Source organism: Panthera leo, chromosome B3, assembly GCF_018350215.1.
Source record: "Panthera leo isolate Ple1 chromosome B3, P.leo_Ple1_pat1.1, whole genome shotgun sequence".
NCBI lineage: Eukaryota > Metazoa > Chordata > Mammalia > Carnivora > Felidae > Panthera > Panthera leo.
The window spans coordinates 11815646-11837966 of NC_056684.1; the positions used below are offsets into that span (position 1 = coordinate 11815646).

Below are 22321 nucleotides of genomic sequence, written 5' to 3' on the forward strand. Positions count from 1 at the left end.
AAAATGATCAAGTTCTTAGAGTTTGTTTCCCAGCCTTTTAAAATGGTGAGGTTGCATAACTTAGTAAGGTAGGAATAATGAGAAAGGACAATGGACTTTGCTGGGGCTATAGAAATGAGAATTATTTGTCTGTTTTCAACCTTAACTTGAGCATAGGGAACTTAGAACAGAGAGGCTTGAGTTGATCTCTGTTTAGCGGTTCTTTTCTTGATTATGAGTAATTTTTTTAAAAGCACCTGTTGTGTGTGAGGGCTTGTCTGTGCTGGGTGCCTTTTACAGGTATATGACCTGTAATCCTCATGATAGTCCTCATGATAGTCCTCATGATAGTGGATGGTATTCTTTCCAACCGACCGAGGAAGAAAAGGACTCAGAGTTTAACACTTGTCCACAGGCCAGCTACAAAGTGGCAGAGCTGGGGTTGGGACAGAGATGTGTCTGGTCCCAGACCTTTGCTCTTTCATTACTGTGTGTTAGAGAAAACTGTTTCTGGGAGATTGCTTATCCCAAGAGAAAGCCATCAGGAATTCTCAAACTTTTGAGAGATATGTTATATATTATACCGATTGAAACTTACTTTTATTAAATATTTTCATTCAAGTCGTCTAACCTAAACCTGGTAGATTTGCAGATTTCCCTGCTCTAATTTTGAGTTTCTAAGCCGTTCTTAGCTTTGCTAATCTATTTGTTAACCATTACAAAAGAAAACACTTCCTAGATGATGCAAAATGGCTTCAAGCACTGCATTCAAAGGTGAAGACAAAGTGAACTCTGAAAATTGTGGAGTCAGGGAAATTTTCTTTTCTTTTCTTAAATTTTTTTGAAGTTTATTTATTTTTGAGAGAGAGAGAGACCCGAGTGCGAGTGGGGGAAGGGTCAGAGAGAGAGGGAGACACAGGACCTGAAGCAGGCTCCGGGCTTCAAGCTGTCAGCACAGAGCCCAATGCAGGGCTCGAACTCACGAACTGTGAGATCATGACCTGAGCCAGAATCGGATGCTCAACTGACTGAGCCACTCAGGCGCCCCGAGTCAGGGAAATTTTCTATGTGGACTCTCATACTCCTTTTCTTTGCTCTTCCCACTTGGTGGTGATTACCTGCACGTGCTCCTTGTCCTGTTTCCCGGTCCCCAACTTGACAGCCAAACTACAGGAGCCTTGTTATGGGCCATCGTGCCTGCCGGGCGGCCGATCACACTGTAGTATGATGGGCCATGTGCCTGCCAGACTCCCGGTCACACTGCAGTATGAATGTGTTAGTTTTTGTGTTCCTTTACATTAACATTATTTTCATGCATTTTACATTTTCATTCTGTAACCTTCCTTTTCCTTTTTCTTGGAGGCCACATCTTTCTGTTCTAGATTAATGAAATTTCTGACCAAGCCAGAGGTTGGGAATTGTTCTATTTGTTAATAAAAGTATCGCACTACCAAAGAGCAAAGAATAATAAAATATTCCTTAAGAAAATTCACATTCTGGGAGGTTGCTAGATCAGTTCAAGTCACCAGGGTTTAACTGCAGATGGAATGCATTTTTTTGTCAGTTTTGTCAGATGTATTGGGATGGGGGCAGGGGGAAGTGATAGGTTATTTGAGTTCTGGCAGTAAAGTTTCTGCTGCTCAGTGATCTTTTAATTCTTTTACTGCTCTATAGTTTGGTTGCTTCAGTCAATTTAGAATGTATAAAATATTCATTAAATTCTAATCAGTTTTTTTATTTGGCGTGTTTCTATGCATCTGTCACAAGACTGCTGGTGATAAGAAAGGTAAAAGTTGAAATTGTATCTTAATTACTGATTTCTCTTCTAGATACGGGAATATGAATGGATTCATTCTCAGACTAAAAGGCTGAAGTTCAATGCACTTATAACAACATATGAGATTCTCTTAAAAGATAAGGTGTGTAATTTGTAGTGTGACTTGTCCCAATGGTGGGCTCTGTGCTTCCCGCTTGCCATGTTGCTTTTCTTTATTTAGTTAAAAACAGACAAGTAAACAAACAAAAATCCACAAAGAATACTGAGCTTATAAATAAAAATCAGAACCTTACAGTTGAATGGGACTTTAGATCGCTTAGTCCAATTGAATTAAATAATAGGATGAAAGGGTATTGAAGCCAGTAACTTACTTGAGATTCTAGTCGGCCATTGGAACCTGGGCTTGAGTGCCATCCCAGGCGTTTCCCATCGTATCATCGTAAAGGAATTTCTCCACAACAGATGATGTGAATGGTCTCTGTGAGGAGGACGTAAAAATGAAGTTCTTCATATCCTCTCTTTTCTACAATTACTAAGAAATGTATGTGGCAGGTGGTCCCACTGGAGATAAGTGTAAATAAGTTCAATTTGGTGGCTTTTGTTGTTTCTGTGCTTCAGAGTTGGGGTGGAGAATAGGCAGAGGAGAATCTTAATTAAGGAGAGACTGCAAAATCACAGTTTTTGTTTCTGTATCATTTTTGCCCAGCATACCAATTTCTGTGTTCTTGCCGTGGGGCATGCAGCAGTACGTGGCATAAGAGATTCCCCCTCTCCCCCAAAACCTTTTGGATGGTGGTGTGCTCTTTCGAGTAGACACTAGTCTGGCAAAACACAGACTAAACAGAAGAGTCCTAATACAATTTTAAGTCCGTGAAGAACAAATGTTTCTGTGTATTACCTTTGTGATGGCATTTGTACAGAGATAATTAACACTTGAAAGTACTTTGGGTTTCCTTCTGACCTGGTGGCTCGTTCTGTTTTGTTTTTACTTTAGACTGTGCTGGGCAGTATTAACTGGGCCTTTCTGGGAGTGGATGAAGCCCATCGGTTGAAGAATGATGACTCTTTATTGTATAAAACTCTGATTGATTTCAAGTCCCACCATAGGCTCCTGATTACGGGGACCCCTCTGCAGAATTCCCTCAAAGAGCTCTGGTCCTTGCTGCACTTTATTATGCCGGAGAAGTAAGCTCCTTCCTATGTGTTTCGAAAGATGCTAGAATGTCTGAAATGCCAATGCTTTTTAACTTTTTAAAAATAGACCTTAGGAAAAACAGATGACATGATTTGGGAACAGCAAAACATTAAACTGCTGCAGGAATAAAATTAGTAAAACGTTCCATAATAAATGTTAGGAGGCACAGAATTCAGCATGTCAAGGAGGAAAGCCTATTATCTACAAGACATTTGAATCTGTTAATGCTTTGGGGAAATAATTGGTAAACAGGAAATGTTAGACCTTCTCACTGTTGTTATAAGGTAATCAAGAATTGAAATGAAGTATACAAGGTACTCAGTCTGACAGGTGTTAATATCTTAAACCCAAACCTGTGATAACAGAAGCAATCAGCATTAGCTATTACTCAGATCTGTAATTTACTAAAGAATCATAGAGGTCTTTATTGAAAAGATTTTTATGGGGGAGATGGTATACACATTTCATAAAACTTAGTTATCCAGCAGTATTCAGTGATGCTTGAAATGAAACCTAAATTTGTTGCCCTACCTTGGGAGACCCCGCCCAGTGTGGCACCTCGATGGTACTCTTGATTCCTCCCATCCCATCCCAGAATGGCCAGCTGTTCTGCCAGCTTTCCGTACCTTTAACCTGCCAAGCCACTGCCACTCTTTATCTGGGATGGTCTTTCTCCTCATCTTCACATGGCCAGGAACATTTTTGCCTGAGCCTTTATGACCACCTCCTTTCAGATTCTTCTCAGACCACCTAACCTACAAAAGCCTGTCAGACATGCTTATCACCCTACCCAGTTTTTTTTTTTTCTATGTGGTACCTCACTGCTTTCCTTTCTTCCTCATTCATCTCATGTCATTAAATTTATGCATTCAGAAGTACCAAGGATCATGTTTACTTTATTCCTCAATGGTCCACATTGGCTGGAGTAGTATCTGGCATGCAGTAACTAGTCAGGAGTTGTCAGATTGACAGGGAAATGCTCCACAATTTTTTTTTTATAACTCAAAATATTTGAGTGCCTGCTATGTGCCATAAACTAAGCAAGGCATTTTGGATAGCATAATGAAAAACATGAGTGGTCTCTTCCCCCATGTGTTGTTAACTTTTTTGTAAACACTGTTGAGATGTAATTTACATATCATAAAATACATGATTGTAAGTATACAATTCGTTTTTTTTAGTAACTTTGTGTATTGGTGCAACCATCACCATAATCTAGTTCTAGAATAGTTTCTTCACCCAGAAAGTTCCCTCTTGCCTGTAGTTAAATCTGCTTTTGTGTCTAGTCTGAGGCAGTCACTAATCAGCTTTCATCTCTAGATTTAACTTTTTTAGAAATGTCATATAAATGGAATCCTAATAAGTAATCTTTTGTTTTTGGCTTATTTCATTTGGCATAATATTTTTGAGATGTACCTGTGTCATAGAGATTTATTTATTCTCTTAAAGTGGAGTAATACTCCATTACATGTATCACCAGTTGATGGACATTTGAGTTGCTTCAGTTTTGGGCTATTGTGTCTATGTGTGGACATTTGTTTTTATTTATTTATTATTTTATTTATTTGTTTTTATTTATCTTGGTTGGATACTTAGTGAAATTGCTGGGTTGTTTGGAAAGTAGGTATTTACTTTCCATCTGCCATTCCTACCAGTTCTGTATACCAACACCAATACTTGGTATGTCATCAGTCTAGTCATTCTGGTGGGAGCGTAGTGGTATCTCAGTGTGGATTTTACTTGCGTTTCTTTAATGACTAAAAATGTTGAACATCTTTTCATGTGTTCATTAGCCCTTTGTGGATCTTTGGTGAAATGTCTGCTTAAATCTCTTGCCCAAGTTTTTATTCAGTTTCACCTATTTTCTAATTTCTTTTGTGTTTTTTTCTTTGTTGCATGGTTTTTGTTTGTTTGTTTTTTAAAGTGTGTTGGTTAATTTGAAATATTTAGGTTTTCCCAGATGACTTGTAATTGAATTTTGTTTTAGAGAACATGTTTTAAATGAATTCACTGTTATTTATATATGGTTTAGCATGTTGGGGTGCCTGGGTGGCTCAGTTGGTTGAGCGTCTGACTTCGGCTCAGGTCATGATCTCACAGTGCGTGGGTTCGAGCTCGTGTAGGGCTCTGTGTTGGCAGCTCGGAGCCTGGAGCCTGCTTCGGATACTGTGTCTGCCTCTCTCTCTCTACCCCTCCCCCACTCATGCTCTGTCTCTGTAAAAAATGAATAAATCTTAAAAAAAAACTTTTTTATATGGTTTAGTATGTTTTCTGTTTTGGAGAATGTTCTTTGTGTACTTGAATAATACTCTGCTTTCATAAGGTGGAGTTCTGTAAATGTCCATTAAGTCAAGTTAGTTAATAAATAGTCTTATTCAAGTCTTACATACCTTTCCTGACATCATGGCTAGTTTTGTTATTGACAGTGAAATATTTTAATATTTAACTGTAGTTGTTGAGTGATCTGCTACTTTCAGTTCTGTTACTTTTTCCTTTGTGTATGTTGAGGGGTTCAGGTGTTAGGTTTGTGCATGCTTGTAATTGTTCTTTGTTCCTGATGTGTTGATCTTTTTATCATGAAATGTCCCTCTTTATCTCTAGTAATATTTCCTGTTCCTTAAGTCTATTTTGTGTGATGTGACAGCTCTTTAGCTGTCTTTTGGTAACTGTTTGCATGTTATGCTGTTTCTGTCCTTTTACTTCAATTGCTGTTTATGAGTTTAAAAATGTGTCTCTTGTAGACAACATGTAGTTGGATCTTCCCTTTTTAATTGAGTCTCTGCCTTTTGAAGAATTTAATTCATTCACATTTAATGTAATTATTGATATGGTTGGATTTATGTCTACGATTTTACTTTTCTCCCTAATATGTCTTACTCTTTTCTATTTCTCCTTTACTGCCTTTTTTGTCTCAACAAGTATTTTATAGTGTGCCACTTTAACTCTTCTGTTAACTGGTTTTTTTAAAAAGTTATTTTCTTACTGGTTGTTAGGGTTTTTAGTATGCATCTCATCCCAGTCTTCTTTAGATTAATACTAGTTTAATTCTGGTAAAATATAACAACTGTTCTCCAGGATGGCTTCGTTTTTATTTCCTTCCTTGTGTTGTAAACCCAAGAAGACAGTGATAAAAGTATTGCTTTATCCAGGTTTGTCTTTTAAAGTAATAAGAGAAAAACATATAGTCTTTCATATTTACACATTTATATTATCATTTCCAGTTATATTTATTTCTCCCTGTGGACTTTGTCACTGGGTTAAAATTTACACTTTTTAGCTTACAGGACTTCTTTAGTATTTCTTGTGAGGCAGGACTACTAGCAACAAATTCTCTATTTTCATTTGTTGGTGGCTGTCTTTTTTTGACTTTTGTTTTTCAAGGATAGTTTAAGACTCTTCAGAAGATGAGTAGAGAAGCTTGACCACTCTAACCATGCTGCCCTGACTACTGTGTTAGCAGATTAGGCTGAAACTATTTCTCTTTTTTTCAGGCACCCTCACTACGGTGTGCTTCTGGGAGTGGAGCTCCCTCGGCACCCCTCCTTTCTCTGCCTTCTCTCAGAGCAGAGTTTCTGAGTCTCAGCACTATTAACATTCTGGGCTGGATAATTCTTTTTTGCTGGGGGCTGTCCTTTGCATTATAGGTTATTGAGCAGCATCCCTCGCCACTACCCCAGTAGCTGCCCTCTTTCTCAGTGGTAACAACCAAAAATGTCTCCAGACATTCCCAGTGTCCCCCAGGGATTGGGGGACATTGGGCATCACCACCAGTCGAGAAACACTATGTTAGAGGTTCTTTTCCTGTCACACTGCACCCTGCCTATCCCATCTCCTTGTTGTCCTCTTGCCTGTCCTGTTTCTTCTCACCTGGGTCCTCTGTCCCTTCCACAGAGCTCTGTGAGTCGATAGTAGCCTGAGGATGGAGGCAGTTGCCCTCTTCTCGTCTTGAACAGTCTGTTGTACCTTCTGTAATGAGACCCTGTTCATCACATATTAGCATAAGGCCGAGTTTTTATAAAGCATGCTTTTCAAAGGTACAAGTGCCGTAAAACATAACGTAGAAAAGTTTAGAAATAGTCAAATTGTCAATTATTTATTATTAACCTTTGTTTTCTGAAATAGAGTGTTTTCCTGTGTATTACTTTATAGTTTTCATATTGGGTCTTTTTGATACACTGGAAGTATTTGCTTCAGAATGCTGACTTAGATGATGAAAATGTGTCCCTTATCATTCAATAAGTTGGATGGACTGAGGTCAGTTTCAGGTCTTCTATGACTAAGGTCAATAAATATCCTTTGGTCTTCAAATTCTAAGAGAAGAAGTACATCCTACATAGCACCACTGAGATGAGATGAGATGAGATGAGACTATTCTACATAGTAGGAGTCTTGAGGCACCATGCAACATCTGTGCTTGTCCCCTGAAAAAAGAATGTGGTGCATAGTTTCCACCAATGAATGGTTAGCTAGATTTGCCCTTTTGTACTTGACTACTGGAGTGGATGGTAGGGATTTTGGTTCCTAATTGGTCATAATTACTTTTTTGCTATTTAGCAACTGTGGCGTTCCTAGTAGACATGATTATTCTGATAGTTCATCCAAAGTGTTCTTTTGTGGCCAGTTGAATTACTTTTGGAATGATGGATTGGAGTTAGAGATGTAGTTTTGTGTGTGTGTAAGAGAACTTTTTCTCTTCGAAAGCTTTGTTTTTAAAGCATTGTTTTCGGGGTGCCTGGGTGGCTCCGTTGGGTAAGCATCTGACTTCGGCTCAGGTCATGATCTCACGGTCTCTGAGTTTGAGCCCCGTGTTGGGTTCTGTGTTGACAGAGCCTGGGGCCTGCTTCAAATTCTGTCTCTTCCTCTCTCTGCCCCTTCCCTGCTCGTGCTTTGTCTGTCTGTCTGTCTCTCTCTCTCTCAAAAATAATGAATAAACATGAGAAAAATTTTGTAAAACATTGTTTTCAAGCATATTTTTATTTTTTATTTTTTTTACGTGTTTATTTTTGAGAGGGAGAGAGAGAGTGCAAGCGTGGGATGGGGGAGGGACAGGCAGAGGGGGTGGACAGAGGATCTGAAGCAAGCTCTGTGCTGACAGCAGCAAGCCTGTTGCGGGACTCGAACTCATAAACCATGAGATCATGACCTGAACTGAAGTCAGGACGGTCAACTGACTGAGCCACCCAGGTGCTCCTCAAACATTTTTTAAAAGATTGTTTTTCCACAAAGATTCATGCAACTCCATTAGTTAAGGAATTAAGATTTACCTTTGTTTCTGCCTGAGCTTGGTATGCAGAGGACTAAAATCCAGTATTTTCCTCATCCTTAGCTGTAGTTCCTTCGATTCCAGATGGTGCTACAGAACCACTTGGTCCTGTCAAAGAAATGATCCACCGAAGAAAAATTATTGTACAGAGCGAAATTAAGTTTGGTCAGATAACTTTTTTTTTTTTTTAAATGTTTATTTAGTTTTTCAGAGAGATAGACAGACAGAGCACGAACAGGGGAGGGGCAGAGAGAGAGGGAGGCACAGAATCTGAAGCAGGCTCTAGGCTCTCAGCTGTCAGCACAGAGCCCAACACAGGGTTTGAACTCACGGACCTATGAGATCATGACCTGAGCCGAAGTCAGACACTTAACTGACTGAGCCACCCAGGTGTCCCTGAGCCACCCAGGTGCCCCTGGTCAGATAACTTTTGTACCTTCATCTCCTCAACTGTGACAGGCTATTACTGTGTTAAATTTTTTAAATTAATTAATTAATTTTTAAATTTACATCCAAGTTAGCATATAGTGCAACGGTTTCAGGAGTAGATTCTAGTGATTAATTCCCTGTGTATAACACCCACTGCTCATCCGAACAAGTGTCTTCCTTAATGCCCCTTTCCCATTTAGCCTATCCCTCCTCCCACTACCCTCCAGCAACCATTTGTTCTCTATATTTGAGAGTCTCTTACATTGTCCCCCTCCTTGTTTTTATATTATTTTTGCTTCCCTTCCCTTATGTTCATCTGTTTTGTATCCTAAATTCCTCATATGAGTGAAGCCATATGATACTTGTCTTTCTTTGACTAATTTTGCTTAGCATAATACCCTCTAGTTCGAGCCATGTAGTTGCAAATGGCAAGATTTCATTCTTTTTGATTGCTGGGTAATATTCCATTGTGTGTGTGTATATCACATCTTTATTCATTCATCCGTTGATGGTTATTTGGGCTCTCTCCATATTTTGTCTATTGTTGCTTGTGCTGCTATAAACATTGGGGTGCATGTACCCCTTTGAAACAACACACCTATATCCCTTGGATAAATACCTAGTAGTGCAATTGCTGGATCGTAGGGTAGTTCAATTTTTAGTTTTTTGAGGAACCTCCATACTGTTTTCCAGTGGCTGCACCAGTTTGCATTCCCACCAGCAGTGAAAAAGGTTTCTTCTTTCTCCGCATCCTCGCCAACATCTGCTGTTTCTTGAGTTGTTAATTTTAGCTGTTGTGATAGGTGTGAGGTGGTATCTCATTGTGGTTTTAATTTGTATTTCCCTGATGATGAGTGATGTTGAGCATCTTTTCATGTGTCTGTTAGCCATCTGGATGTCTTCTTTTTTTTTTTTTTTTTAACGTTTATTCATTTTTGAGAGATGGAGAGAGAGACAGAGCATGAGTGGAGGAGGGGCAAAGAGAGAGGGAAGAGCCCGATGCGAGGCTCAAACCCATGAACTGGAAGATTATGACCTGAGCCGAAGTCAGATACTTAATCGACTGAGCCATCCAGGCGCCCCTGGGTGTCTTCTTTAGAGAAGTGTCCATTCATGTCTTTTGCCCATTTCTTCACTGGAGTATTTGATTTTTGGGTGTTGAGTTTGATAACTTCTTTATAGATTTTGGGTACTAACCCTTTATCTGATATATTATTTGCAAATGTCTTCTCCCATTCTGTCGGTTGCCTTTTAGTTTTGCTGATTGTTTCCTTCGCTGGTCTATTACTGTTTTTTAAATCCGGAAGTTAGTTCTTTTTTTAACCAACTGTAATCTGTTTTCTTAGCACATGGTCTGTCCAGTCAGTTTTCCTGCATGGTGGCTCTGACCAGACTACTACCCTTTTTAGCAATTTGATCACTACCTTTATTAAAATATGTACCAGTCATTTACTTTGTAAGTACTGTTCTGCAAAGCATGGTGCTTGGTATTAAAAATACAAAAAGATAAAGCAAGCCCCAAGAATTGAGTGTATAATCACTTGCAAAATGTACTGCATACCCACTCCACAAAATAACTCAGTAGAGCAGATTTCAGAGATGTAACCTCTTGGTATAAGATTTGTTTTTTGTTTTGTTTTTGCTTCTGCTTCTGCCTCTGCTGTCTAGGCCAGTCTGAATTTGTTTGCATATTTATCACATGAATTCTAGCATACTGTTTTCATTCTTTTAATTTTCTTCTTTGTTATTCCTCAGTAGAGTGAACTTCTATTTTTCTAAAATCCCAAAGTCTGGAATATTTAAGCAATCCAAATTGTTCCTACTTTTGTGAGAGTCATATGTTATGTACACAAGTTGATAATAGGGATATATCTAAAATAACCTCTAGGCTGTGCATGGTGTTATTGTTAAGTTACTTACTGCTATAAGCCTATACCTTTTATGTATGTGGTATTTTAAGTTGACAGTATTCTGCTTTAGAGAACAGCAAACTTTTTCTTAAAGGGACCTGATAAGAAACATTTCCAGCTTATAGGCATTATGGTCTGTTACAGCTACTCATCTCTGCTGTTCAGAGGGAAAGCAACCATAGGCCATTCATAAACCATTCAGTGTATACATAAAGGGATTCTTAATGCTTTTTAGTAAGAATACACTAAGTAGGTGAAAATATTTGTTGTCTAGCACAGTAGGGGAAGTAACTTATAAATAAGGTTTATATTTAAGTTTTTAGACTAGTATAGTTTTAATTAATGATAATGAACGTTAAGTAAATTGAAATGTTCTCTTAAATTTGTCTCCCAGCTCTTCAGAAAATAGCTTGATATGGTGATAGTTCCTGATGTCCAGTTGCTTCATACATTTTGTGTGTGATGTGCCATCCCTAGCATTGAGATAGTTCAGTTGGCCTTGTTCATTTTAGTCTTCTTCCTAGTTTTAATTCCTCATTTATTTTTGTTCCTGGAGTATTTTCATAGAAGTGTGACAAAATACAACTTAGGTTTATCAGGCTATAAGCTCTAGTGATGTGTTTAGATTTCTACCCCAAAAGATCTTTTTGCCTGAACTTCCTGAAGATGGCTGTTTTGTTCATTCCTAGGTGTTACCGAGGCAGGTGTTGACCCACCTCGCAGTGCCTGGTGAAATGCGTGGCCGTTTATCAGTTCAGAAATGGCAGCAGGCTCTCTTGATGCCAGTGCACACTAGCGGTGCTGGCATTTTCTCTCTGACTTTCCATTTTAGCAGAGAGTAGTTGCTTTGGAGTCTTACAGAGCTCTAGGAAATGTTGAGCTATTTATTCCGGAACATGACTGGCCTCAACAGAGGAGGGCTGCCTGGTATCAGAGGGCAGACCACGCAGCAGCGATCAACTGAGTGCTAGGCTTGGTCGATGGCATGCTCTCCCCTACTGAGCTTTAGTTTGCACACAGAACCCTGCTAGCTCCTCCAAGTGCATCATTGGCTTTCTAGTGGCAAAACCGTGTACTTCTTTCAATCCTCATGAAATAAATTTCCTTCATTTTTGGGGTTTGTTTTTGAAAGAAATCTGTTCACCGTGTCCTATTCTGGACTTCTGCCACAGGCCCGTTAGTAATCAAAGATGATTGAATTAAGATTGAAATGCAAGGGGGCACCTGGGTGGCTCAGTCAGTTGAGCGTCCGGCTTTGGCTCAGGTCACGATCTCACGGTTCATGGGTTCGAGCCCTGCATCAGGCTCTGTGTTGACAGCTCAGAGCCTGGAGCCTGCTTCAGCTTCTGTGTCTCCCTCTCTCTCTCTCTGCCCCTCCCCTGTTCATGCTCTGTCTCTCAAAAATAAATGAACATTGAAAAAAAGTTAAAAGATGTTGAAATGCAAGGAACTTTCCTCTATAGAGTTGAGGCAGAATTATTATGGTGACAAGTTTTTTAATTCATTAAAAATTTTTTTTAACATTTATTTTTGAGAGATAGAGTGGGAGAGGGGCAGAGAGAGAGGGGGACAGAGGATCCAAAGCAGGCTCTGAGCTGAGAGCAGACAGCCCCATGTGGGACTCAAACTCACAAACTGCAAGATCATGACCAGAGCCAAAGTTGGGCATGTAACTGACTGAGCCACCCAGACGCCCCTAAGTTTTAGAATTTATTGTTAATAAAATTTGTGTCTTCAAGTTCTAATACTATTAAATTGGTGTCACTTGTGTTACTGTTCTTATTTGGGGGCCATAGTTTGGTTACTGTCATCATAAATCCACTAATTTTTTAATCTATGAACAGTGAAGATTATTGATGGAAATTATGTAACTGACTTTACCTTTGAGTGGTGACAGCTGTAATATTGCCACTAATTCTCTTACCTTTGAATTTGTTTCCTAAGAAATTGCAGCTTATTAAAAGATAGCTTATTAGTTTTTCTGAAGAACATTTCATAACAATAACTTATGTATACTTACTCATTGCATGTTATACAGAAGTGTCCTGTGAACTCTAGATCCAGTCTAAGAATTGGAAACCCAGTGTTATCCAGTGTAGACTCATTGGATTGATTCAGTGGGTTTTCTCTGTAGACTCATTGGATTGATTCAGTGGTTTTCTCTTTCCTTACTGTTTTCCCCTCTCTTGTATTCCTGAGCTAGTGACTGATAAAATTTATCTTTCCTTATAGGGAAGAGTCTTATTTTGTTTGTTGTTTGTTTACAGATTATTTTTTCCATTTAGTTAATTGAAATTTTAGCTTGAAAAACTGCTTCTTTTTCTTCTCGGTTGCTTCTGTAATGAACACTGTCCTGTTTTATTTCCAGGTTTGAATTCTGGGAAGATTTTGAAGAGGACCATGGGAAAGGAAGGGAAAACGGCTATCAGAGTCTCCATAAGGTGTTGGAACCCTTCCTTCTCCGTAGGGTCAAAAAGGATGTAGAAAAATCCCTTCCTGCCAAAGTGGAACAGATCCTCAGGGTGGAGATGTCTGCTCTGCAGAAGCAGTATTACAAGTAAGCTGTGGGCCGGGTCAAGCCTCAGTGGGATTAACATCAGTACAGAGAAGCCATAAGATAGACAGTTGACAGACTGCTTTTTTCAGTGATGCCTCAACACAGATTTAAGAAGCAGTATACTCATGGTTAGAAAGAGGAAGTTTTATTCTTGCTTTTTTCTTTGGGTGAGAATTTGCACAGCACTTTTCATTATGTGGGTAGTCCGAAGTACATGTTAAGTTTTAATGCTAATCCCCTTCCAATAAACAGGTATATTTCACCCAGTCATGTATTTCTTCTGCTACTCAATTCAGTCAGTTACTAAGATTCTACAAAGTGGCAGGCATTGTGCTAAATACTGGGAGTACGAAGATGGGTGGAACATGTTCCTGCCAGAAGTGTTGCTCAGTAGGGAAGACAGAGTAGAGACAAGTGGCTAAAACAGGTTTGTTTACTAACTGAGGCAGATGCAGGGGGCTGTGCGGGTTTAGAAGGAAAAGTGTTCCCCTCTGTGCTGATGGGGGAAGATGCTCTCCTTTCTGGCACCCCAAGTGGCCTGGCCAGGTTATGGACTTGGTTTAGGTTATGATGAGTTTAAGGCAAAATGCTGGATTTGGGACAGGGGGTAGTATATAATATGCTCGTAATGGGCTTTAGTTTTGATTATTTCAAGTTAAATCTGGAGTAATTATAACTACATACCGTGAAAATTATAGTCTAAGGTTAAAAGTTTGGTAATCTCTCTAATAATATGCCTTGCTTTTTTTTTTTTTAATTCAAAACTTAAAAAATTTTTTTATTTTTTTTTAATTTATTAAAAAAATTTTTTTAATGTTTATTTATTTTTGAGACAGAGAGCGCGTGCATGAGCAGGGGAGGGGCAGAGAGGGGAGACACAGAATCTGAAGCAGGCTCCAGGCTCTGAGCTGTCAGCACAGAGCCCAACGTGGGGCTTGAACCCATGAAACGTGAGATCATAACCTGAGCCAAAGTCGGACGCTTAACCGACTGAGCCACCCAGGTGCCCCAAAAATATTTTTATTTTTGACAGAGAGGGGTGTGTGTGTGTGTGTGTGTGTGTGTGTGTGTGTGTGTGTGTGTGTGGGTGGTGGGGGCGGGTAACAGAATCTGAAGCAGGCTCCAGGCTCTGAGCTATTAGCACAGAGCCTGACGTGGAGCTCAAACTCATAGACCATGAGATCATGTCCTGAGCCAAAGTTGGACACTTAACTGACCGAGGCACCCAGTCCCTGCTTGTTTTTAATGAAACCAAAAAAACCACAAGATTTTAGTGGTCAAAAATTACTATCTGACCCTTTTGCCTAATACTAGCTTGACTTTTAAAAATCTTTTTATTCTGGGAAATCTCTGCTATGTACCGAAATAGAATAGGAGGTAGTCATGTACCCAGAGTCAACCCAGTTTCAGTTACCCACTCATAGCCAGCCTCAGTTCACCTGTATCTTCATTTGCACCCCCATTTCCACCCCTAGATTGTTTGAAACATGGTTCAGGTACTTATCAAATGTTTCTGTAGGTACCTAAAAGATAAGGACTAAAGTGAGACAAAACAACAGCAACAACAAAACCAAACTTACACATACAGAGAACAGAACAGTGGTTGCCGGGGGAGGGGGTGAGATGGGGGGTAAGAGGAATGGGTGAAGGGGGGGGGTCAAAACATATAAACAAACTTCTGGTTATAAAATAAGTAAGTCATGAGGATGGAACATGCAGCATGGCAGTTATGATTAATAATACCATATTGTATATTTGAAACTTGTTAAGAGAATAGATCCTAAAAGTCCCCACCACCGAGGAAAAAGGTTTTTGTAACTGTGTAGGGTGATAGATGTTAGACTTACCGTGGTGATCATTTTGCAGTATATACAAGTATCAAATCATGTTGTACACCTGAAGCTAATGCAGTGTTACATGTCAATCATACCTCAATAAAAACATAACTTCAATACTCTTATTATACTTAAAATATCAATAATTCCTTATTTTTATAATACTTAGTGTTAACATTTCCCTGGTTGTCATATACATAATATACACAGGCACATACACACATGCACACAGATGGCTTGTTTGCATTGGGATGTAAGTAAGCTCCATACATTATGACTGGTTGGCATGTCTCTTCAGTTTATTTGAACCCGTTTACCCCGTCCTTGTAAATTTTTTGAGAAGAAACTGAGTCTGTGTTCTCTAGATATTTTTCACAGCCTGGATTTTTCTGATTCTAGCTCCGTGGCATCATTTAATATTTTTATTTGATCCCTTCTCATTTCCAGATAAGTGTAGATGTTTGATTAGACTCAGATTCAGTATGAGTATTTCATAGAATGCAAAGGTACATTCTTTCATAGGAGATTGTCTTCTTGTGATATTAGCAAGTATTTGGTAAGCATTGCCTAGATCCATTACTTCATTAGGGATTACAAAGTGGTGCTATTCAAATTTTAGTACTCCTTTGTTTATTAGCTGGAACACTTCTACAAAAAGAAACTTCCCTGTTTCAACTGAGGAACAGTTCATATAGGAAAAACAGAATAAGTAAATGCATAATTCTTTTTGATTTTTGACATTTAAAAAACACTAATTTTTAAAAAAGTGTTTTTTATTTTAGAGCACAAGTGGGGAAGGGTCAAAGGGGGAGGGAGGGAGGGAGAGAGAGAGAGAGAGAGAGTGTGAGAGAGTGTGAGTGAGTGAGTCAGTCCCAAGTAGGCACCATGCTCAGTGCAGAGCTGGACACCAGGCTTGATCCCATGATCCTGGGGATTTCAAGCTGAAATCAAGAGTTGGATGCTCAACCGACTGAGCCACCCAGGCACCCCAACAAAATATAATTTTTTAAATTGAAATATGTTTGGGGTGCCTGGGTGGCTCATTTGGTTAAATGTCCGACCTCTGCTCAGGTCATGATCTCGTGGTTTGTGAGTTCAAGCCCCATGTCAGGCTCTGTGCTGACAGCTCAGAGCCTAGAACCTGCTTCAGAGTCTGTGTCCCCCTCTCTCTCTGTCCCCCCTCTGCTCGCTCTCTGACTCTCTCTCTCAAAAATAAACATTAAAAAATAAGTAAATTGAAACATGTTTGACATATAAAGTACAAATATAAGGTGTATAACATGTTACTTTGATATAGTTACATACTATAATATATTGTCATTGTAGTGTAGTTAGCATCGGTATCACATTACCTAATGATCCTTTCTTTTTAGTGGTTGGAGTCATTAAGTTCTAGTCTCGTAGTAGAGTGGATGAGTATATGATACTGTTGTCTGTATTCACTATGCCATGCATTAGATCTCTAGGGATCATTTACTACTCATTGCAGTTTGTACTTTTAAACAACATCTGTCCCATCCCCACATTTCCAGGTAACCACTATTTTACTTTGTGTTTTTATGAGTTTGGCTTTTTTAGATTCCACATATAAGTGATACTATATAGTACTTGTCTTTCTCTGTCTGACTTAGCACAGTGTGCTCGAGGTCCATTCATGTTGGATATTTGACATTTTTAAAAGAAACAATAGGTTATCTCCATGTCTTCAGAGGTTTTGACCAATGAGATTTGTTTTGGTATGATTGTGAACTCCTCAATAAGCAAATTTGTGCTTCATTCTGTGACAGGTATTGTTTTACACTCATGGTTAGAATGACTCCCATTTTTAGCTGGGAGGAGCTTATTCAAGTTGGTTCTGAGGCCTTTTGACATAATCCTAGCAGTAGTTGATAGCTTTTTGCTTTCTGAAATAATAAAATGTCCATGTTCATCTTGTACGTTTCCTGCCTCAGAACTAGAGTCAGCCATATATCCAGCATGCTCTGCATACTATTTTGTTGGAAAATGGAATTTGGAGACCACAAATTGGCTACTAGAGCTGTTATTTGCAGCTACATTGGACATCACTCACAGGCTTTTTCTGTGGACAGAATTAGAAAATTTGTTTTTAAACAGAAGAAAAATACATCATGATTTTTTTTCCAATTAAACAGGACAACGTAGAGATTTTATTTGACCTTAATAGTCTTAATACCCCTACCAAAAATTTGACTTCTCAACTGCACCAACCCAATTCATACTACACACACAGCTTTACAATAATTTTAATGCAAGGATTATTGTCAGCATTGTGAATAACAAAAACAGGTTAAGGGTTTTTTTTGTTTGTATTTTGTTTGTGTTCCATTGGAGGGGCACTTGGGTGGCTCAGTTGGTTGAGTGTCCCACTTTGGCTCAGGTCATGATCTCATGGTTCGTGAGTTCAGGTCCCACATCGGGCTCTGTGCTGACAGCTCAGAGCCTGGAGCCTGCTTCAGATTCTGTGTCTCCCTCTCTGTCTCTGCCCCTCCCTCACCCGTGCACGCTCGCTCGCTCTCTCTCTGTCTCTCAAAAATAAATAAAATTTAAAGGTATATTCTATTAGAAATGGTTAAGAGTCTTAAAAGCACTTGAGATCCTTTGTCTTGTGGATATGCTCCTAACTAGATACAATATTTGATTTCATTTTAGTTTTACTTTTTAAAGATGACTTTGCTTAATTTTTCTTCATAACTATAATATTTGTAGAGTTCCAAGGGCACAACTACAAAAGCTGGCATGTTCAAATATACCTAGCTTCTATCCTTGTCCCCTTCATTCTAGGCCTTTCTTCCCTTAGGTGATACCAAGTAAAATTCTTAATGTTTTTCTTTCCTTTATTTTCTAATTTTTAAAATACAACCAAATACATTTTAACCATTTTGCTGTCTCCCTCCTCCTATATAAACAGCATACTGTATACATTTTTCTGTACCTTTTTTCACTCAGTGATGTGTGCTGAAGAACACTCCATAGTAGTTTATAAAGATACTCTCTTCTTTTTGCAACTGCATAATATTCCATTGTTGATTTGTAGCATAGTTTATTCAACCAGCCCTCGTGGAGGACATTTGGATTGTTTCAAATACTTGACTCTTTTTTTCTTTTTTAATCTATTATTTTTGAGAGGGAGGGCAAGTGGGGGAAGGGGCAAAGGGAGAGGGAGGCAGAGAATATTAAGCAGGCTCCACGCTCAGTGCAAAGCCCCATATGGGGCTCAATCTCACAACTGTGAGGTCATGACTTGAGCTGAAATTAGCAGTCTGATGCCCAACTAACTGAGCCACCCAGACAACCCTCAAATACTTTACTCTTACAAACTGTACTACAGTGAAAATCCATGAACACTCTACTTTGAGATAGATTTCTAAAAGTAGGATTGTTAAAAGTGTAAAGAGGTTTCATTACTCAGAAAAAAAAGCACTTTTAATGTTTTATAGTGTATAGTTAAAGCTTATATATGGATATACATAAATACCTATGTATTTCTCCTTTTCTCTTTTAAAATTTAGATATAAAAGATAGTTACCATGAGCATTTTGTCATATAAAATGTCCTTCTACAACAGTTTGTAAATGGGTACATAGCTTCTGTCTCTTGGTAATCTTTATTTAACTAGTCTTCTACTATTAGGCAACTTATTTCCATTTTTATGTTGTGATAAAGAGTGCTTCGGTGACAGTCCTTGTTTCACATGTGTGTGTATATGTACATATATTTCACTGTTATTTCTTTTTAATATTCTTGTGTTCAGTCAGGTTGAAATGCCCAGTAGAACATGTTTACCCAGTGGTTAACACTCTGAACCAGACTCAAGCTGTGAGCAGTCCTGGTTGGGCGGCAGGAGATGGAAAGTGAAATATCCCTCCATGGTTTTTAACGGTCCTAGGCCTTTTTGGTCTTTATCTTTCCAGTAACTTTGCTCTCTCTTATAATCTGATGCCTCCGATTCTCTCTTTGAATTGAAGGTCATTATTTTAATTTGCAGATGGATTCTGACCAGGAATTACAAGGCTCTTGCCAAGGGAACACGAGGCAGCACGTCTGGTTTCCTGAACATTGTGATGGAATTGAAAAAATGCTGCAACCATTGCTACCTGATCAAACCCCCAGAAGACAGCGAGCGAGAGAACGGGCAGGAGGTTCTCCTGGTGCGTGGTCACCTCGTTTGTAATGAAGTCCTCAAGCACTTCAGTGTCTATAGATGCTTTTTATCAAAGTCTTTTCTTTCCTCCTTTGATGACTCTTCATGGAGCATCAAAAGAAGCTTTAAAAACAGATGAGGAAAGTTAAATAGGAGAAGTATGGAAAGTACAATGTCGCAGATAAACCAGGTGCAGAGCATTTGAGGAATTACTTGTCAGCCAGACTATATGGGGTTTCAGCCTAAAGATGGGTTTAAAATTTATTTTGAGAGAAACAGAGAGCAAAACTTGTACGAGAGGGGTAGGACAGAGAGAGAGAGAGGCAGAGAGGATGGAAAGCCGGCTCTACACTGTCAGTGTCGAGCCCAGCTCGGAGCTCAATCCCACGAACAGTGAGATCATGTCGTGAGCTGAAATCAAGAGTTGGACACTAAACTGATTGAGCCACCCAGGTGCCCCTAAAGATGATTTTAAAAATAGGAACTCTTCAGGGCGCCTGGGTGGCTCAGTTGGTTAAGTATCTGACTTCGGCTCAGGTAATGAGCTAACGGTTCACGGGTTCGTGTCCCACATTGGGCTCTGTGCTGACAGCTCAGAGCCTGGAGCCTGCTTCAGATTCTGTGTCTCCCTCTCTGTTTGCCCTTCCCTTGCTTGTTCTCTGTCTCTGTCTCTCAAAAATAAATAAGCGTTAACAAAAATTGAAAATAAAGGAACTCTTTGTGATTAAGGGCAAATTGAAATATGGGTTGGTGTGTGATGATTGGAATGTCTTGTTAATCTCCAGTCCCTGATCAGGAGCAGTGGGAAGCTGATTCTATTAGATAAACTGTTGACAAGACTTCGAGAAAGGGGGAATAGAGTCCTTATCTTCTCCCAGATGGTCCGAATGTTGGACATCCTGGCTGAGTACCTGACTATCAAGCACTATCCTTTCCAGGTAAGGATGCTCAGAAATTGGAGTCCCTGCTTGCCTCTCTCCGGCTTATGTGCTTTGCTTGTTAAATTATCCTAAAGTTAGGAAACAAGTTTCCTAGCTGGAAACAAATTGAAATTAAGGTTCCAGGAGGGTCTTTATGTTTATTTCCATACCTTTAAGCTACCCTGTAATGAAAATGGTCATGTGAGGTCATTCTGTTTTGGGGGCCGGCCGGGGGGGCAGTAAAGAGGTGAGTAATAGAGGAAAAGCAGGCAAGAGAAATGTGTCAGATGGTTTCTTATGGCCCCATGTCTGGGGTAATAGTAGAGAGGAAGGAGTGTGGACCTAATTACAGAAGTCCAGTTCCTAGGAAGAAAGAGAGAGGTGATAGTTCTGTGTATTCATCCCAGAGGAAGCTGACCCTGGCTGTGAGGCTGGGACTCACAGGATCAGCACACGTGAAAAGTTTGCTGGGCCCTGAAGCAAGGTGGCCCCTCTCTTCTCTGTGGGATTGTTACCGTGGAGTTTTGTTTTCACTCAGTCATCTCCTACAGTGTAAGGAGAAAAACCAGATAAGAGGGAGAGGAGTTTCCTCAGCACAGTATTTTTTTGGGTATTAGACTGTGTGAAACTTCTCTCCAATTCATTTATGGACGTGTGTGCTGTTTATCTTGACTTTTGGCATAACCTTTAAGTGCTTTGATGTTTAAGATTGCCTGGGAAATATTCTTTCTTTGACTTTGAGTGGATGGACTCTCCAACCAACCTATGTAATTAGACTGGTATTGAAGAAACTTGGAGTTAGTGATTGTTTCTTAAGAAGGCCAAGCTTTAAACTCACTAACAGATTGTCTTTCAAAATGCCCTGAAAGGTGTTGTCATATCCATAATATCTTGTGTGGTCTTTCAGCAGCTGTCTTAGAATATGGTTTAATACTGGGTTATTATTTAAGAAATCAGCACGCTGCATAAAGACAGTTATCTCTCAGTGTGTCTGACGAGCTTTCAGGTCAAGCTCATCATTTAATATCAGGTAGAACAAAAATTCATTTCTATTCTCCGAAGGGAATGTTAGACTGCAGTCCACTTGGGTCTGGCATGTCTGCTGTTTTCTATTAATGGGAATTTTAAAGGAGAGCATTTAGGTTCTCTGATTTCAAATATAGGCTCTGAACCTGCCATTTAAACATATATTTGGGCTAAGGCTTTGAACAGAGTCGGTAAGTAAGAAAGGAGAAAGAGGGTTGCCAGGTGTGATCTGACATGTGTTTCTGTGGCTCTGGGTCTGGTCAGCAGAGCTCTGAGCTGGGGAGGTGTAGGTCCTTCCATGGACTATGTCCCTGGCCACTCGCCCATCACTGGCCAGCTGACATCATCTCTTGGGTCAGTTTTGCCTTCTGTGAAATGAGATACTTTGTTCATCTCAAGTGGTGATTGTGAGGGGAAGACATGTGAATATGATTTTAAAGAGTAAGAAATGCTTTATGTGTACAGATGACAGGTGACAGTTCTCAAGTATTTTTTTGACATACGGTTTTCTATGGTGACATTAGGATCTAGAACTGACACATACTCTAATAAAAGAACTAGTTAATGCCAGAGGCTCTCTTGAATATGCGTTTTGGCTGCTTAAACATTTTGCTGTGATTTCAGAGTGTAATTTTTGGAAAAGCTGGGATATATGATCAACTTAATTTAAACACTTTTAATGTTATGGCAAAATGTTTCCAGACAAAATTTTTTGGTTTGTGTAGCCCTTAATAACTGTGCACCTTGTAGTCGCATTAGCTAAGAAGGACCATTTTCTGTATGAGCTAGTTATTAGGTGACCAGTGGTACAGTGTCCTGATCTCTTTAGTACCTATAGATGTAGAAGCAAACACAGCTTCTGAGCACAGCTTGAGTATTGCCATCTTTCTCCGTATAGGCCCCAGCAGCCATTCTGATCCTTGGATCAACCTAGATAGCCCTTTGAATCCAGAAGTTTCTGACCTTGAGTCTGTAACTGGAGAGCTTGGGCAAGTAGGATGTGCTGCTTAAGCACAGTCCCCTGACAGCATGTTGCCAGTGCATTCTGGTTATTTTTACTAAGTGGGTGTTGTTGGAATGATAAAGGTTGCAAGTCTGGTGTTTTGTTCAGAGTGTAGCTGATCTTTCTACCTTATGATTTTCTTGTGGTTTATTTTTACAGCGTCTGGATGGTTCCATCAAGGGAGAAATCCGAAAACAGGCCCTGGACCACTTCAATGCAGATGGGTCTGAGGTATACCATGCATGGCTTTGTTATCTGGGCAGCT

The 22321-nt window shown here is 39.5% G+C and overlaps 1 protein-coding gene across 5 annotated transcripts in view; it reads left to right on the forward strand.

Annotated features, from left to right (window-relative positions):
- Positions 1–22321, forward strand: part of CHD2 (chromodomain helicase DNA binding protein 2) — a 122715-nt gene that overhangs the window by 49559 nt on the left and 50835 nt on the right. For all 5 annotated transcript variants that reach the window (XM_042941085.1, XM_042941084.1, XM_042941087.1 and 2 more), the window contains 6 exons: positions 1809–1898; positions 2751–2941; positions 12922–13110; positions 18952–19114; positions 19893–20045; positions 22216–22287. In XM_042941085.1, the coding sequence (XP_042797019.1) occupies positions 1809–1898; positions 2751–2941; positions 12922–13110; positions 18952–19114; positions 19893–20045; positions 22216–22287 (858 nt within the window). The remainder of the gene's footprint in view (positions 1–1808; positions 1899–2750; positions 2942–12921; positions 13111–18951; positions 19115–19892; positions 20046–22215; positions 22288–22321) is intronic.